The sequence below is a fragment of the Octopus bimaculoides genome, chromosome 10, assembly GCF_001194135.2.
Source record: "Octopus bimaculoides isolate UCB-OBI-ISO-001 chromosome 10, ASM119413v2, whole genome shotgun sequence".
Classification (NCBI taxonomy): Eukaryota; Metazoa; Mollusca; class Cephalopoda; order Octopoda; family Octopodidae; genus Octopus; species Octopus bimaculoides.
The window spans coordinates 23,308,755-23,328,824 of NC_068990.1; the positions used below are offsets into that span (position 1 = coordinate 23,308,755).

Here is a 20,070-nt window from a genome sequence, read left to right on the forward strand (position 1 = left end):
CCGATAGACTAAGTACTAAGCTTACAAAGAATACGTCCTGAAGTGGATTTGTTCGACTAAAACTCTTTAAGGCGGTACTCCAGTATGGCCGCGACCAAATGACTGAAACAAATAAGATAGATAGATAGAGGTATGTGCGCGTGTGCACGTGTGTGTGTGTGTGTGTGTGTTATTTTAACGCTCTCTCATAGCCGTGAAGCCTGTATTTTTTTATCTTTTTCTTGTTTCAGTCATTTGACTATGGCCATCCTGGAGCACCGCCTTTAGTCCAGCAAATCCACCCCAGAACTTTTTCTTTGTAAGCCTAGTAATTATCCCATCGTTGACTTCTGCCGAACCGCTAAGTTACGGGAACGTAAACACGCAAGCATCAGTTGTCAAGCGATGTTAGGGGGACAAACACAGCCACACAAACATATACAAACACATGCATACATATATACATACATACATACATATATATATATATATACACGACGGGTTTCTTTCAGTTTCCGTCTACCAAATCCACTCACAAGGCTTTGGTCGGCCCGAGACTATAGTAGAAGACACTTGCCCAAGTTGCCACGCAGTGGGACTGAACCCGGAACCATGTGGTTGGTAAGCAAGCTACTTACCACAAAGCCACTCCTGCGCCTATATATTTATATTGTACCAACCACTATCTCGTTTCTTTGTTTACGTCACCATCCGTTATCCCCAGTAGCATTTTGCTGTTGACACCACTAAAATGATCAATATTGTCGTTAAAGGCATGATAAGTTTAATGGTCTTTGAATGATAATTAATAAGGAAAGAGCATTCCACATCTTATGTGTGAATTTTCGTGTGTTCCTTTGTCATCCTTCTGTGCAATTACTGAATCTTATTATACATATATACATACATATTACTCAACTACGGTAGTAGTTGAATAATATTCTTAAGGCCACAATTTACTTTCAGAGCTTGTCCCTTATATAGTTCTTAACCAAGTTGAAAAGTCCCTAGCTACATTTTGACATAACACAATTGAGATGTGGTCCAGTAGAAAACAGTTTACATCAAAATTTGTAGCAATGTTATAGGAGAGTAAGTAACGCCACCAATCAAGTTTAGATCTAAATAACTTTTTTTTTTTTTAAAGCAAAATATATTTATCTTAGCTTCAATGATACAAGAAAACATGAATAATTTTATAGTCTTGGAGAACAAAAAGTCACAAATAACTGGAAGGATAATGAATATTTTAACGCTTTTTAACATGTGCCCTACCTTTGAACTTCGTGGTCAAAAAAGGTCAAAGGTCCTTCTTGAACCATTGGTTCATAAGTGCAGGTTTTATGGATCCTGTGGGGTATATATTTCCTTCAAGAACAGAATGCCGGTCCGTCCTAGCATTACTTAATTTTGCCAACTGAGTAGACTTAAATCATGTGAAAAGATGTATTTTGCTCAAGAACACAGCGCATCGCCTGGTTTAGGAATCGAAACCACAATCTTACGATCATGAGTGCAACCTCCCTAACCATTAGGCCGCGTGCCACCACGACTCCCAAAGTCCAGAAGAAATATAATATTCGTTCTGTTCCGCGGGAGCCATCCGTGATATTTATGCTATAAATCAATGTGCCAGTTTATATAGTGAATGAACTATGACCCAACTATAAATAGTTGATCCAAAGATAGTTAATTCTGGAACACCTTGGATATATATGGTTACAAAATTTAGAAAAACACTTCTAATTTATGACAAAATTGGACCACTGGTACAAATGAAAATATGGCGCAAAATGAGTTTGGTAAATAAAGTGTTTACTATGTTTCAGAATGTAAGTGTCTAAAGTTGATGTATGGACAATATTTAATACGAAGAGGACAGGTGTAAGCAAAATTTCTAAAACACACCACCATGTATATTTTTAATATAAACTTTGTTTTCTCGTTTCAGAACCACACAACTGTCGAGTTCAACATATTAGACACAGTTTGTTTGTGTTCATTGTACGTGACTATTCATCGCAACAGCAGTAGCCATTCACATTGATAGCAGCAACTAGAAACACCAACAGCGACATCTAGGACTACTAGTACTTGGAATCAAGCGACGTTCACACAGTGCTTTGTAGGTTTATTCTGGTTATATATATGTAGATGCTACCAATTTATACTGATCAATTTCTTCTTTATCGAAATCTAAATCTTCTCGATTATTTGAAGAGAGATTCATAGATAATAGTAAGCGCAACAATATTATTGCATTTGAATTTTCTTGCTTTTATTTTACTTTTCTCTTTCTTTCTTTTTTTCTCGATATTTCTCGAAGGCTTTTGAGAAAGTCATTTGTTTGTGTAAAAATTGGCTTCTGCAACAAGTGCTGAAAATATTACTAAAATAATATTTTCATGTCACGTTTCTAAGAAGAGAATAACAACGGATGTCCATTACATCTATCAGTTAGTTTTGGGGGGAAGAGAGGGAAAAAATGCAATTAAATGTTGCTTTACTTTTTAGTAATAATCATTATATTCAGAATCTAATATGAATAACCAATACAAGGGGTCGAGCTGGCAGAACCGTTAGCACTCCTGGTAAAACGCTTAGTGGCATTTCGTCCGTCTTTATGTTCTGAGTTCAGATTCCGCTGTTGTCGACTTCGCTTTTCATTCTTTGGGGGTCGATGAATTAAGTATCAGTTGAATACTGGAGTCGATGTAATCGACCTACCTCTTCTCTCGAACAGGCTGGCCTCGTGCCCAAAATTTGAAATCAGTATGATTCAAATAGTTTCAAGAGAAGCATCTTCTATCGCACACTTGGGTTCATCATTATATTTTGAGGGAAATCTGGCGGAAGGAAACTATGGGAAATCTACTGTATACACAATCTTAATTTGGAAATAAGGCGCCAATTAGAGAAGAAACAAATTAAAACAAGAACGAACAACTTATATTTTTTTAATTATTATTTATCTTGTATTTAGATATTTCTAGTCTAAAATAAAAATTCCTTTTCAACAAAGCATAGGAAGTGATAAGTGCGTTTGCACCTATAACTCTGACAGTGTAGTAAATAAACAATTATAAATAATCTTCACACAAAGGTGCAGGAGTGGCTGTGTGGTAAGTAACTTGCTTGCCAACCACATTGGTTCCGGATTCAGTCCCACTGCGTGACACCTTGGGCAAGTGTCTTCTACTATAGCCTCCTGTCGATAAAAGCCTTATAAGCGGATTTGGTAGACGGAAACTGAAAAGAAAACCGTCGTATATATGCATATATATACATATGCTTGTGTGTCTGTGTTTGTCCCCCGAACATCGCTTGACAACCGATGCTGGTGTGTTTACGTCCCCGTAACTTAGCGGTTCGGCAAAAGAGACCGATAGAATAAGTAGCAAGCTTATAAATAATAAGTCCTGGGGCCGATTTGCTCGACTAAATGCGGTGCTCCAGCATGGCCGCAGTCAAACGACTGAAACAAATAAAAGAGTAAGACAGTAAACCAAAGAAAAAGAAAACGGAGCGATTTTCCTGGTATGCTTCACGTCTAGTTGCCACTCTTCAATATATGAGCATTGTTCTTTCTGTCCATATCATCTTCATTTAAGTAACAATTACTAATGGAGAAGAGTATTTTTCTTCTGAAGAGCAGCCAAATAGTCATTAAAACATAGCAAAATAATTTCCTTATTTTCGTATGTGGAAAGAGAGTAACAATGCATTTGTTGAGTTTCTTTAGCGTGGGCGTTTATAAACTCTACGATTATTACATAAACTCTTTTATTAGATTATGTAAATCCTGCACCATTTGCAAATTAGTTCGCTCCAGTAACGTGTTTGAAATAAATAGCAACTACTTTCAAATGCACTTCTTAGTAAGAATGTTTAGTGTAACTTGTGATGTATAGAGTGACCCAAAAAGAGCATATGTAAATCAGACGTTATATATATATATGTATATATATATAAAGTGAAGTATATTTGCCATTTAAATAGACAGGACACAGATATGTGTCGATAAGCCAGCTGGAGGAGATGTTCTCCTGGGGCTAAAAGCAACAGTAACATCCACCCTTAGGGGTCAGCCACATTTAAATGGCAAATATACTTCACTTTATCGTGCAGTTACTGTTAACACCTCGTTCAGAGATTTAACATTGCTTATATATATATATACATACATATATAACAAAAGAGTTGAAGTGGAGTTTCTACGCAGGAAAAAATATAGGAAAATGTGTTGTTGAAAATACACCTAAATTTCAAAAACTCGTAATTGTTTAGAATATATTTATTTACATAAATACCAAACTAGTTTCAACAATATTTTTTGTTTATCAATGGTAAAAGTTTAAAATTATGAATTAGAAAAACATCTTTAAAAGTTTCAATGTTGACAAATTAAAATGTTTCAATGTGGACAAATTAACACGTTCAAAACAGATAAATTTAGCATTATGAATCAGAACAGGTGCAAGTTTGAATGTTTATAGCAGTCAATCATTAAAACTGTATATCATTTTGCTTGAATGTACAAAGTTCATTAATGTAAGTGGTGATCGACAAGTCATACTGAGTTAAGAGGGAAAAAAACAAGGGTGAAATGAAAATACTAAAAAAAAATAGGAATTTGGTTTATAGTTTCTCTGATTCTCTTTCCGTAAAAAATAAACTATAAATGTGGCCCAATCGATGTGTTTGTTAATCTGAAGTTTTCTCCATTTTCAAATCATTTGCATTGGTTCCTGGAGATAATACAGGTAAAGGATACTGATAGTATATACGGATATATTTTTATCCCATAGTCGGTTACTACAACCGCTAACTCTGTTTACACTGTGTGTGTGTGTGTGTGTGTGTGTGTGTGTGTGTGTGTGTGTGTGTGTGTGTGCGCGCGCGCGCGCGCAGCGGCTCAGTGGTTAGGGCAGTGGGCTCCCGTTCGGAGGATTGCAATTTCGATTGCCAGACCGGGCGTTGTGCGTGTTTATTGGACGGAAACACCTAAAGCTCTTTTACGGGGGGGGGGGCTGTTGTACTATTTCACCCCAACTTTCTCTCACACTTTCATCCCGTTTCTTGAGTAACGTTGCAATGGACTGGCGTCCCGTCTAGCTGGGGCGGGAGACACACACATATGCCACAGAAACCGGGAAACCGGGCTCATGAGCCTGGCTAGGCTTGAAAAGGGTGCATAAATAATAAAAATAAATAAATATATATATATATAATGTTTCGTTTAGGTATAGCGAGACTAATAATCTGATGTAGAACTCGGTATACGTATGTTTCAGATCAAAGTGTTTTATGAGTATAGAATGTTAAGAAGTAAAAGATATGACACAGGAAAAGTAACTGTTATGTTATGAGCTTACAACTGTTTCTTCTATAAGATGCAGTGGACACGGAGTTGAGTGCCTGAATAACATAATGTTGCTTCATCGAAGCCTCAAATATGAAGTCCAATTTATTTGAGGAAAAAAATGTATCTCTGTACAATATACAGTCAAGACATCTTATTCTTTTACTTGTTTCAGTCATTTTGACTGCGGCCATGCTGAAGCACCGACTTTAGTCGAACATATCGACCCCAAGACTTATTCTTTGTATGCCAAGTACATATTCTATCGATCCATTTTGCTGAACCGGAATTTAATTTGTCCGTAGATTTCATAAATCTGAAAACGATATCAGGTCTTTTGGCTACACAATGCATGCATCTCTTTGATCAACTAGCATATATTTTAATCTGCACTCGTTTCCGTCGTTAGATCGCTGGTGTACTGGGGTACCACCTTGAATAATTTTTAGTCGAATGAAGCCTGGTACCTAGTTTACGGGTTTCGTTTGCAAAGCTAAGTTACGGAGACGTGAACACGCCAACACCGGTTGCCAAGCGGTGATGGTGGAGAAATACAAAGACACACAGAGATACAGATATATACGACAGGCTTCTTTCAGTTTCCATCTACCAAATCCACTCACAAGGCTTTGGTCGGCCTGAAGCTATATTAGAAGACACTTTTCCAAGGTGCTACACAGTGGGTCAGAACCCCGCACCATGTGGTTGCGAAGTAAACTTCTTGCTACACAGCCACGACTGTGCTTGTAAATGTGTACAAATAAAATATTGGAGTTTCGGCTAAACACTCCATCATTCGTCAGACCGGTGAGAGCTGGTAAGCTGAAACTTCGAAGTCACTATTCGTTTTTTCGGTATAAAGAAATAATAAACCTGCCTATGACTTCAAGGGAAATTTTTCACAAACGATATTCAGCTTCAGCAATTGTCAAATAACGGAGATCAGCCTCTACACGCACGCGGAAAAAATATTTCAAATGGCGATGTCAATTCCCGCTAATGGGTATGTAAAAGGAAGCACAAGGTAGCAATAAGAAATTTTGTTCCTAATAGTAACGTCTTTATCTTCGAATTAATTATGGAGTAATGTTACTCGAGGACGCGTGACTTGGAGATCAGAGCGTCTCTGCAGACCATGCTGCTGCTTCTCCGCACTGAGAGATCACAGTTTCGGTATTATGGACATGTGATTAGAATGTCGCACGAAAGAATCGCAAGACAGATTCAAGACGAGCAAATCGGCGAAAGACCTAAGGGTTGATCAAGAACGATATAGTTGGATAATATCAATAGTCTCAGTTGGTCACGTTTGGAAATCCATCTGGAAAGTGTAATGGTGGTTGCTTCTGATAGTACCTTATGGTAGAAGTGCCTGAAGATTACTTTTGCTCTTTTCCCAAGAATTATTGGCGGAGAAAATGAATGGATGGACTAAGAAGCATTGTATAATATAGGTTTCATACTTTGGCACAAAGTCAGCAAGTCCGCGGCGGTGGGGGTGGGGTAAGTCGATTACATCGACCCCGTTGTTCAACTGGTACATAGTCTATGGACTCCGAAAAGAAAGGCAAAGTCGACCACGGAACTCAGAACATAAATACAGACGAAATACCGCGAAGCATTTTGCCCGGCGTGCCAACGATTGTGCCAGTCTCCACCTTACAGAACATTGCATAATATATTATGTAATGTATATATATATGTGTGTATATTAAAAATATTTAGTAAAGAAAAAAAAGAAAACAACTATGGTATAGTGATTTCGCCGCGTTTTCGCAATCGGGAAGATTACTATTAATCGCTATTCGTTTCTAATATTCCTCCACTTCTTTCTATAAGAATTGCAATGTTTTTTAAGAGAATCTGTGACGAGTGTATTGAGCACGAAGTTGTGAAAGAAACCGGAAATCATGGTAGTTTTATTTATTATTAACATTGCATGCTTTATCTGCTTCTATTAAGTTGCGTTTTAATTCCAGTTTATAACAAGTCTAAGTATAAATGGTTTCCGACTGTTATGAATACGACTTCATTATCTTGTATAAAATGAATAAATATACAGAGGTCGTGATCTTCAAATCCGATTTATAGTTGAAACAATTTCACTATTTATGCTTTACGCTTAATAGATGTGTTAAAAGAAACGCTTTGCATTCACTATCTTTATGAATATGTAACGTTAGACCTTCACCCGAAGTCAGTGAGTACATTTTGAATAGATATATCTTATCCACATACATCTGTTGAGGTCAGGATTATTGAAAAATTCCTATCGTTGATTCACCCTCTAAATGATCACTAGTTGAACAGATTTGTAATAAAACTTTCTGCCTGTAAACATTCCGTATTTTTAAGAGTATCTATGACAATATATTTAACGAGTTAGTTCCTTCATTCAGAAAGTAGTGTGAATGAAGGGGGATTTCGCTATACCTTCCAGCAAATCAAATGTTTCAGAACTAAGTGTTAGATTAGTATAGAGCGGTAAGAAAAAGAGATGACATAGGAAAAAAACAATGTTATAAATGTCATTGGCTTACAGTTGTTTCTGCTATAGGATGCGGTGGAGTCAAGAGCTCACCACATCTAATAGCAGAAATAGTTGTAAGTAAATGAAGTTCATAACATTACCATCATTGGTATGCCCGTGTCATCTTTTCTTACACGCACACACAATTCTGCACACGTAAAGGACACAAAATATGGGGGAGTAAACAAATAGATGTGATAATTTAAATACCTTGCTTCGTCGAAGCTAATCCTTAAGCTAGTGGATTACTTTTGCTTAATGTGTACGCAATTTAAATCATTTTTGGTTCAGTAAATGAAGTATTTTAGTCGCCCCTATCGCTTAGCTGTTTGCTTATCCTGCAGAATGCGTAATTCCCTATAGACTTATTTTTTATCTGTCCGAAATACGTCACCTAAAATTTGGAAAGGACTGATAAGGGAGTGCTTCGCTGTAGAAATCAAATGAGACCGAAACATGTTCACATTAGCGGTATTCTTGCTGAAACTCAGATACCTTTCAACAGCATGTACGAGTCCAAACTAATTTAAATTCAAGGGTTATATCCCTGTTCCTTTTGCTAGAACTCACCATCCATCATAATAATTTTTCTTAAATTCCTTTATGTTTTGCAATGATCTGTCTGCGGCCATGGTGGAGCTCCATTTCGAATGGTCTTTTAGTCGAACAAATCGACCCCAGGACTTTTAGGCCTAGTATTTTATTCTATCGGTTCCGTTTGCCGAACTCTTAAGCAATGAGGATGTAAACACACCAACACCAGTTGTCATGCGATGGAGTAGACAAACACAATGACACACACATGTATGTATGTATACGGCGGGATTCCTTCAGTTTCCGTCTACCATATCCACTCAAAGCTTTGGTTGGCTCGAAGCTATAGCAGAAGGGCCGTGTCCAAAGTGCCACGCAGTGGGACTGAACCCAGAACCGTGAGGTTGGAAAACAAGATTTACCACGCAGCTTTTTATTAAAATATTTAAGCTCCCTGCAAGCAATATCAATGACCTTATTTAATTTTCATGTAGAATACATCTCTCGGCAATTTCTACTCCCTCTCAGTCATTCATTGTTCAAAAGCAGACGAGTTCACTTTGACGCAAAAATAGTACAGAAACACAAAAGCAAAAGAAAGACAAGAAATGTTAAAGAAAATTTTAAAAAACGTTCAAAATAATTACATTAATATTTTTTGTAGGATGACCCAGTGTATAATTATTAAAATTGCCTCGAGCATAGCTCTAAAAAAAAAAAGTACGTAAATTTTAAATCTAATTTTTATTTTAAAAAATGTTTATTTTAAAATTATATTTTTTGGTTTCATGATCTGTCAGTATTTTATCTGCTAGCTGATAATGGATAGGAATTTATTGAAGTAGCAATTTATCCATTATTTAAACCTCCATCTAATCTTCCTTGATGTGTATTATCAGCTCTCGTTCTTTTGTACAATTTGTTTCTTTCGATTTATTTTCCTTTGTACTGAACGCTCTACAAGTTAGTCTTTTTTTTCTTTAAATTCTTTTAGATCCATATTCGATTTATTTTTTTAATCCTGCTAGTCACTGAGTTCATGTTCTTCATGAATAATGTCTTAAGGAAGTCAATAGTGAACAACGTAGAATATTAACTTTGTGCACCGTTTAAATTCAGCTAAGATTTCGATTCCAGAGTGAGAATTCTATACAATTCCTCTCAGACATCTGAGGCCTTTGAAATAAATACATAAACAATTTTATATTTACTTGCTTCTTTATAGCTTTTATTTCTTTCAGTAATTAGACTGTGGCCATGCTGGGGTACCGCATTAAAGAACTTTGAGTCGAATGCATACCCCAGTATATATACTTTTTTTTAAACCCGGCACTTATTCTATCAGTTTATTTTACTGAATCGCAAGTGAGTGAATATGTGGGTAAATAAAGCACGCGCGCACGCGCGCGCGCACGCACGCACGCACGCACGCACGCACGCACACACAGTCAGCTTCCATACAGTCTCCGTTTACTAAATTCGCTCACAAGGCAATGGCCGGTCCGGCATTATATTCGGGGACATTTGCCCAGCATGGCAGCTGTCCGGTGGCAAATGAAAGGGAAAAGATGCGTGTGTGTATGCATATATACGTGCATACATATGCACATATAAAGAGGCATGAATCAGACTATAGCAGAAGAAAAACGACATGCGATAAATAATGTTTCTGTACCTCAATTTATTCATCTAAAATCCATTCCAGTTCTACCTTTTAAATCTTTGATTCCTTTTTGTTTTACCCCGAAAGAGATCTCAAATTAGATTTCTCTCTTCATTCACGTATTACTGACGATTGTATTTCACAGTAATTTCTTATTCATTTTAGGTTTCAATTATAGACGGGTGAATGTTATATTGTTTTTATTTCCTCAAGAGCATTAATGCAAGGAAGCAAATGGATTCTTAGTCACTGAAGTGAATCTAAGAGGAATCTGCATTTGACTTTCTCCAGTCAGGCACAATGCTATTGAAAGCTTTGAACCTTCAAAGAGGTTTTAGTGAGCGCCATATCGTTTGACTATAAATCTAGATGATGCAAGAGTAGGCGGTCACATGGCTTTCTGTTAACGGCTCGCTAATCAGACAAGTTATATTCAGTCGTAAACTGAAAACCATGCGGCTGCTGGATTTTGCCTCTTGAAGGGGTTGGTGACAGTATAACGAAATCATATCTGCAAAAGCGTACTTTCTGGCTCAGATATTGAATTAAAAGTTAAAATCTGGAATTCAGTGATGTTCATGCTCTGATTCTAAGACCTTCTGCTCAAAAATCAAAACGCATAGCCCGCCCTGGAAATCCGAACCACGATCTGGTATATAACACCCTAACTACTCGCCCAGGCCATTTCAAATTAGGGTTTGAAGGATCAATTTTTATCGAGCCCACAAGAGTTTAAGTAGACATCGATGGGACTAGAATGCAAATGAGGAAACCTAAATAAAAAAGAAAACCTTCCGATTATCAAAATTTGTTTATTTTTCATAGTTATGCAAATAACAGTCATGAATATGAGGATATGAAATTCAAGGTTTTTGAAAATTTAATCGGTGCTTCAGCTAAATACTGAGCTTGTTTAATGGGGCAACCAATAACGTGAAACGAGACTCTCCAAAATGATTAAAAGCAAATGTGCTTTATACTTTAATTTCCTGTAAGAATGGGTTCGGTTTTTTCAGTTTTTTTTTTCTTTTAAGAAATCGGTTTAGTTTTTACGTTTAAAATCGGTTCCTGAACTAATGAGTTCGAGCATGCTGAAATGGTTTTCCAAAAACCAATCTACATTGAGAAAGTAATATCTGTACAACACGTGTATTGGAATAGTTTAAAAATGAACACTGCAACAAAGTTTCGAAATAACTATTCTTTCAAATGTTAAGATAAACATTATTTCATGAAATTTGATTTTAATACAAGTAAAGCGCAAAATATATCTCACATATATAAATATATATCCTGGGAAACGGTCATATTCAGAGAAAATCTTTCAAATGAGTTTTTGTCTTTATGTGTCTGTTGGTGCGGGGGTGCTTTGCAAACTTAAATATTTCCAATATACTTTTTCGATTTTGCATTAATGACCACTCTCTTGGGAGTTAAGACTTTAGTTAAACGCTTCCTTCGTTTTTTGTGAGGAGTTAACAGTAACAACGTTGGTTTTATCGCCTTCCCACTATTAAAAAGCTTACCTTTCAACCTTGCCAGTTTTTTAGTACTCGTCGGGGTGGAAGCGTCGCTATTCGATTTCTTTAGCGACACGGACTTTATTTTGAGTTTCGGTAAGGGTTTTTCCTCAGATTTCGTGGGAGACATTTCGGGTTTCTCAGGAGACTTTTTGAGTTTCTTTGTTGTAACATTTTTCGGTTTACTTTCCTTAGAAGTTACTTCTTTGTTGGGTTTAGTTTTCGCTTTACTCTTTTGCTCCTCTTTAATAACTTTGAACGAACCATTAGCGCCCTTGCCGCTTATTTGTTGGAAATAACCTTCGTTAACACCTCGAACTAAGTTCATCTTTAGACGAGTTTGTACATTTTTATCGTCTGATGATAAATTATACGTCACTTCAATATATTTGCTGATAGCCTGGCGAGATGATCCTTTACGTTCATTTAAAAACAAAATTGCTTCTTTTATCATTTCATTATACGTCGGCCGCTTTACTTTGCGATTTGACTCTTTTGCAAAATTGTTTGTTGGCGGTAATTTCTTGGACATATTGTTGACAGTCACTTGATTGAGATTCCTGTTTACCTAAATGCTTATTTACTAATCGCCCTAGTTGCAAGCTATTTATATGATTTGGGAGAGTTCATCAGAATGGACGGGTGTTTATCTATACAAGAAAGAGATGGCGACAGAAAACTGAAGATTAGAATATTTTAATATACGAAAATACTTGAGCATAAGAATTTATGTCACTCCGTCTCAAGTTCAAATTCCGCCGAATTTTCACTGTTGCGTCTCAGTCTTTTGAAAACCCATATGATAATCTGCTTGTCCGTTCGCCCGTTTAGTCCAGTCAAATTAGCTGATTTTCCCCCAGAACCCACCAGTAATAGCAGCACAAATGAAACCTGTCAGATTTGTTCAGTAGGATACCCTTCATGATATACTAAAAATCCTACAAAATCTTTTGAATGGAACAATATTTTTTTCGGGGTTGAACTTTGGGATTTCAGTATTAGACGACCAAGGTACAGACAGGTAATGCAACACTTCTTATGTTCTAACCTATGTTTTTCTCGTATATCTTACACGTGGAAATGTCTGCCAAGCGATTTAGGGTGGCCCTATACCTTTACCAGGGATAGCCTCACCCCACCTTAACCCTTAACCGGCATTGTATGTGCAATACGATTGGTATAAAAAGTGTGTATGATATGGTATGTCCAAGTATTGGATTCTAAAGTTGAGTTGTTTGTACTGCATGTATGACATCAGTATAGATAGTAATATTCATAACTACATGTAGGTTTTCCCATAACGTCTGTCTTTAGGCCTATATCAATATTCAACCATTTTCTTTTCATGGTCATCATGGCAAACTGCGTATTATGTAACAAGAAAGTGACAGATGGAGCAACAGTCACACTGGATGGTAAAGGTTGTGAAGGTCGACAACATGATTCATGATACTAGGACTCTTGACTAGGCTCTGGGTCATTCCACTGAATGGGTATTATAGCATCTGTAACACCCAAATGTGTTGGCACCTCAGTGGTAAAACGTGTGTCTGTGACTGCAGAAGAGATCGCTGCAGGAGGATACGTCAGCATTAAGAAATTCATATCACTTGGTGATGAACTTGCTAATATCAAGTGTGAAGTTCTACCAGAGAAACCCAAACACAGGAAAAGTCCTAAGGTAGATCTCTTGTGCAAAACGTCCCTGTCTATCCGGTTTCCAAGACCAGCATGGTCGGGTTACATGCAAATAATAAACAACAGAGACCACCCAGGACAGTCATCCACCATGTTCCTTCCCATTGTTGATATGAACCCGAATGACATGATGCGTGACCAACTCAACCTTACACTTCGTTGCAGAGCATGCCAAGTGCTATGGAGTAACACCAGTGCTCATTTTTGATCAGCTTTTTTGATTCAAGGCAACTATAATTGTGGAAAGTGCTGGAGGGGACAGTCATCTACATCCACTTCTTTTAAGACTTGGGGTATTTCACACACTAATGAGCTTTCTAGGTAGCACCGGGCACTTGATGAGAGGAACAGGCCTTCAAGAAATCTTGGAGGTGATCTTCGTTGGGAACACTGTCACCCATATATTAATTGAAAACGCAGCTGCTTGTGCCATTGGTGGTCATCTCCTTGTAGGTTCCATCCTTACACACTTCTCTTGAGCAATCTGTTGTGGAGCAAGTTGTCTTTATGTCTAATGCTAGTGGAATTAGAGGCAATAGGGAACCTCTATGATGGTCTCTTCTCTGGTGAAATCACGATCGATGATGTAGAATCATCTTTGTACCCGCAGGGTCTACAACAAAAGCTACTTGAGACACACAAGGACATGTTCGAATCGATCTACTGTCCTGCACGTCTGTGGCTGCAATACATGGGGATGATAGACATCATGAGATCATTTACACGATCGCTACGAATCGGAGACTGGTCCTCCATGTGGAGACTTTGCAAACCATAATTCCGTACTTAGCTGCCTCAGGCCATAAACTGTACACGAAGTCATTGCACCTCTATCTGCAGAAGATGACAAAACTAGAACACACACACACACACACACACACCAATGTCTACCAGTTGAGGTTCCGCTAACTATGTTGCAGAGGGATGAGTCGGCTTCGAATGGAGTCCCCCAGTCAATGAAGGACAGCAATTAGCTACAGTAATTACTGTCCCTTGTTTGCCAAGTTTGTTTGTCCAGGGACTATATATATAGTCAGGAAGAGTGACCGCTTTTGGTCTGGGTTGTCTCCTGACCTGGTGGTCCAACAGGTACTAATGAGAAGTCTGAAGACGAGTGGAGGACTCAATAGAGGGAGAAGAATGACGGAAACACAAAGACTGGACTGATGTCTTTCAAGGCCTGTCTGTGCAGAAGTAAACATGTCAATGCAACAGCTGACATCCATCACGTACGAGACCAGATATCACTTAAAGACATATCACAAGCACGACAACCAAGGGGCAGTAGTTACTGTAGCTAGTTGCTGTCCTTCATTGACTGGGGGTCTCCATTCGAAACAGAATCATCCCTCTGCAATATAGTCAGCGAAACCTCAACTGGTTCCGAGATTAATGTGGATGATACAAAAAGGATCGGATATGACATTCTTAGTGAAATGGTTGGACGACGTGTCGTCAAGTACAGTTTCCAAAGGAAAGCCCAAACTGTGACTCTTGACTCTAAGTCCCGTCTTTTTCGAAGAGAAGGAAAAGCTCCTGAAAGCTGTAAAGCCATAACTAGTTGATGCCATCTGGTCCGATTTCCCACCGATAATAGATTATCATATGCTTGGTGAACAACAAGAATTAAAATTGTAGTTTCAAATTTTAGCAGAAGGCTCTACATTTTAGGGACAGTGGGCTAATCGATTACATCAACCCAGTACTCAACTGGTACTTATTCCATCGACTCTGAAACAATAAAAGGTAATGTCGACTTCGGTGGAATTTGAACTCGGAACGTAAAAACGGGCAAATGCTGCTAAGCATTTTTCCCACTATACTAACTGGCTGCCTTAGCGAGAATCAAAATAATCCTTTTACTAAAGGCACGAGGCCTGAAATTTTGGAGGAGGGGATGGGTCGATTACATCAACCCCAATGCGTAACTGGTACTTAATTTATCGACCTCGAAAGGATTAACGGTAAAGTTGACCCTGGCGGCATTTGAACGCAGAACGTGAAGACAAACAAAATACTACTAAGCCTTTCACCCGGCTTGCTGACCATTCTGCCGACTCTCCGCCTTAGGGAGAATCAAAATAATGAGCTACATAGTTATTTGTAATACATTCTAGCAAATTCGAATATAAATATTCCAATTTATGTTTTGTTTCGTTCACAAAATAACAGCGAATGTTTGTTCATATCACATTTGATTCATTGACAGAAGTTACCCCAGAATCCCTTGTGCTAACAAATCGTAGAAAATGAAAATTCGTTCTCCTGTGAAGAATCCCAACTGCGATTAGCCTATACACGTTCGAAAATTGCCGGAACGTTTAAAGAAGAGATATGAAAGTTGTTTAATGTTGCTTAATGTCGGTTGTATTGCTCATGTGACAGTCTGATGAAATAAATTAAATGTGATGGTCTGTAGAGCGGATTTGTGTCGTCGTACATTGGTCAAAGTAAATATATTTAATTTCCAACCGCTCAATCCTGTATAGAAAAGGAGTGAATTATAGTTTAAAAGGGAAACATAAACTTGAAGGGCTGAGTTCAATGTCCTGCCACTGCTGTTATAGATTTAGAAGGGGACAGCTCCATTAGAACGACTTGAGAGAGATTCAATGAATGAAGACAAAATATTGAATGCTGCTACATCGATTAAATGGATATTTAAAAAAATTACCATCACCAATATATTCCACGTATTGCATTCCTTTCTTATCCAGACAATAAAAATATCCTGCCTAGATATACATCTAAAAGCAATAAAATCCAGATTTTCTTTCAAAACATCCCCTTGGATACACTATACGAATATAACTGCCTTCCACTGAAAGAAAAATGCAATTTTATTTTACGAAACTACCAACCAATAAATGACTAGATTTCTCCTATTACCACGAACATCAGATGGCTTTTACTCTTATTTTTCTCATTCACAAGCAACTCGATGATTTTTTTTTTCTTTTATTATCCAGAATATTTGCAAAGCTGTCAATAGACGTTTTCTAGCGATTAAAAAGGTTGGATTGATTTATCGTAAAAAGTCCGTGGTCGTTATAGACAATTGCTATTCGACGTTCGTCAATTGTATTCCTGCTGATAGATGATTCTAAATAGATCGATAATAATAACTCGGTATACCTAGCATTGTTGTTTATGATGGCGAAGAGGCGGTATGCAAAGGAAAATTATATATTATACAACTTGCCTTAACATAAATTATTGTTTTACTTAAAAAAATAACGCAAAAATTCTAGTTTGCAAAAATGGGAAAAAGTGTACAACAATTGACTCAAGTTTGGCTGCGTTGGTTAGCAGATCATTTTGCTGCCACATTATTTTGTATTTGATCTTATTGCTTAGTAATTATATACCAACAAGAATCCCAGGTTTACCAGTGCCTTGTAAGAATGATTTGGCAAGCAGTACCAATAAGGTTGATGACTTATTAATAGATATCTGTTCTAGAAAAGTCGAGTAATTGGCGTAAGGCATAGATTAAGTATTATTGTCACTTAGTCCAAGCGACAAAATGAAAAGGCGTCAAGATAACAGGAAATCATAAGTTGTGACGTGCTTATCTAAAGAGGATATGGCATGGCGTAAATGACATTAATTAACTTCAATCTGAAATTCACTGATTAAATAACGGTTTCAAATTTTGGCAAAAGGCCGGCAATTTCGTGCGAGGTGTTTGTCCATTACATCCACACATATGGTGAATAGGTACTTATTTTAGCGACCCCGAAAGAATGAAAGGCGAAATTCGACCTCCGCTAATTCAGTTGATAGACACGATTTGTCTATAAGAAACACCGAGGTGTTTAAGGCCGTGAGACTTGACACCCATCCTCCCTGTCCATCTAGCTACATGTAGGTACTTCAAAGTGTAACCATTCAATGGTGTTGGCCGCAGAATTACTGTAAAACTGATAAATCGCTCTTTAGCACATACTGCTCACTTTTAATCATCCTGTGTGTTTACGCCATGATAAATACATTTTTACCAAATCTTTCCAGACCTCTACGTCTATTTCAGTTGTTGTTGGCACTCCGTCGCTTACGACGTCGAGGGTTCCAGTTGATTCGATCAACGGAACAGCCTGCTCGTGAAATTAACGTGCAAGTGGCTGAGCACTCCACAGACACGTGTACCCTTAACGTAGTTCTCGGGGATATTCAGCGTGACACAGTGTGACAAAGCAGACCCTTTGAATTACAGGCACAACAGAAACAGGAAGTAAGAGTGAGAGAAAGTTGTGGTGAAAGAGTACAGCAGGGTTCGCCACCATCCCCTGCCGGAGCCTCGTGGAGCTTTTAGGTGTTTTCACTCAATAAACACTCACGACGCCCGGTCTGGGAATCGAAACTGCGATCCTATGACCGCGAGTCCGCTGCCCTAACCACTGGGCCATTGCGCCTCCACATCTATTTCAGTAAATAAAGTACAAATCAAATGGAATTCCAAATATATTAATTAAAAACATTAATTAAATTACACAAATCTATTAACATTGATTTCCATCAATAATGTTTTGCTTCAGTCTAATGATAAATATTCCACTCTGCTTCCAATATTTACTAGCACCGGGTATGTGTAATTTCAGACCAATTTTCCACAATCATTTAAAGCCACTTCACTTCACTTATATCATTATTATTTTTTTCCTTTTAAATGAAACTTGTATGACTCTCTGTTTTCTCCCCCTCCTTTTCAAAAGTGTAATATTATTATTGCTGTTTGTAAGAATTAAATTCTTTGAAGATTTAAAACGCTGTGAAAAACTATATCGTGTCTGTTGTGTATTGATTTTTAATTTAAGTAGAAAGCCTCAATTACAGCGGGATAGGTGTAATAATATTGATTACTAACACAGGCAGTAGACCTCAAATTTGGCGGTGAGGTGGTATTGTCTGTTATACCAACCAAAATAATTGAGGACAATATTTGATTGACTGCTTCTTCATCAACCCCGAAAAAAGGACCAAAAATGAAAATTGTGCTAAAAGAAATCTAATCTAAGAGCTTTGGTTATTTGATCCGACGCTATGCAATTTCTACCGGTTTACCGTCCTAGTTAGAGCTGCGTGTATATTGTAAATATCAGGGATGGTTCAAGCTATGGAGGGGCGAACGGAACATAGTGCTCTATTTAATTCCGTCTTCAGATGATGTCGGTATCGAATTCACAATTCCTTAATAAGGTTTCTATGAAATACGTAACAATAATTTCTCAGATTTACTTTATTTTATCGACTCCCTAAAGGATTAAAAGTTGAATTCAACGGGATTTGCACTCAGTGTGTAAAGAGCCCCAACAAATACCACAAGGTATGTTTATCCAATATGCCAAAGATTCCGCCACTTCGCCTCATTGACATACAATCCCCTAATAATATTGATGTTTACTTAATACTACTACTTGTATATTGAGGTGACAACAGGGATCATAGAACAACATTATGCCACCAATTTGCACACTATTTTGTTCTCAAAGGCGCCGAGCTGGCAGAAACGTTAGCACGCCGGGTGAAATGCTTAGAGGTATTTCGTCTGCTGTTACGTTCTGAGTTCAAATTCCGCCGAGGTCGGCTTTGCCTTTCATCCTTTCGGGGTCGATAAATTAAGTACCAGTTACGCACTGGGGTCGATATAATAGACTTAATCCTTTTGTCTGTCCTTGTTTGTCCCATCTATGTTTAACCCCTTGTGGGTAATAAAGAAATAAGAAACGTTAGCACGCCTGTTGGTGTCGGTTGTCTTTTTTACGAAAGATCAGTGAAAATTGTGAAAATTGTGTTTTATTTTGTATTGCATTATTGAACATTTGTATTGCTGTTTTACGGTTGAACTGTTTTGTGCTATTCTCCTTTTTGCGGGGGCTGTGTAGCTTCAAGGATATCCTATTCGAATTGCATGAGCTCGTCTCCTCAGAAGAGGAACTCTTTAGAACAATTGAAAACGTAGGCAAGATGAATTTTGCAAAGGCAGCTAGAAGCTACCAGAGAAATATTAATTTGATGGAAGTAATGTAAATTTATCCCCGCCCCAAGTCAAAAAGAGAAATTAACAGTATTTCGAACGCTTTCGGCAGAGAGTAAAAAAATAAAAATAATGACTCAAAGTCAAATTCAAAAGACATTAATGCCCATATGGGGCAAAATAATGCACATTAATAGAGGCAGGAAGTACGGCAATGGTTGGAGGGACGGTTCAGGGATGAAGCAACCGCCAGGCTGAACTCTGTAACCTCGCTGAAAACAAGGGATGTAGTGCTCCTACCCACCTACCTGGGAAGACGTACTACCAGGGTGAAGGTGGAAGAACTACTGCCAGAGATAAATGCAGCCTGGTTGGTAGACACGATCATGTTAGGGTTGGAGAAGAAAGTGTGGGTCCTCCAATCCACGTGCACGGCCCATTAAAACTGACAGGGGCAAGGGCTCGAGTTATTCATTCACGCCACTCCTGAAGATATTGAAAAGATCATAGAAACCATCACTATGGAAGATGTAATGCTGAGGGTTAAAGTGGAGGGCAGAATACCTAGGTGCTATCAATGTGGCCAAAAGGGTCACATTAGGGTTGACTGCCCTTTACCACCCGCTGACACCAAAAACAAAAAGGAAACTGCACCCCCGCCTCCACCAGAAACCAATACAGAGACAACATCAAAGGACGACGAAAAATGGGAAAAATAGAAAAGAAAAAGAAAAAAGAAAGACACAAACTGACAGTGATGAGTCCCACCCCACGCCCACCCAGCTTCACACAAGCCCACTTTGAAAG

At 38.0% G+C, this 20,070-nt stretch overlaps 1 protein-coding gene and 1 long non-coding RNA gene across 2 annotated transcripts in view; one reads left to right on the top strand and one right to left on the bottom strand.

Annotated features, from left to right (window-relative positions):
- LOC106871194 (uncharacterized) overlaps positions 1–20,070 on the top strand; it is a 33,485-nt gene that overhangs the window by 10,294 nt on the left and 3,121 nt on the right. Inside the window, exon 3 of the long non-coding RNA XR_001409635.2 lies at positions 1,931–2,104. This is a non-coding gene — a long non-coding RNA (uncharacterized LOC106871194). The remainder of the gene's footprint in view (positions 1–1,930; positions 2,105–20,070) is intronic.
- LOC106871187 (sperm-specific H1/protamine-like protein type 2) lies at positions 10,860–12,151 on the bottom strand. Its single transcript, XM_014917527.2, has one exon. The coding sequence runs from the start codon at positions 12,118–12,120 to the stop codon at positions 11,446–11,448; it is 675 nt and encodes a 224-aa protein (XP_014773013.1). The 5' UTR covers positions 12,121–12,151; the 3' UTR covers positions 10,860–11,445.

Excerpts from the sequence above, each read along its gene's own strand:
- LOC106871187 (XM_014917527.2), bottom strand. The coding sequence starts at position 12,120 with ATGTCCAAGAAATTACCGCCAACAAACAATTTTGCAAAAGAGTCAAAT.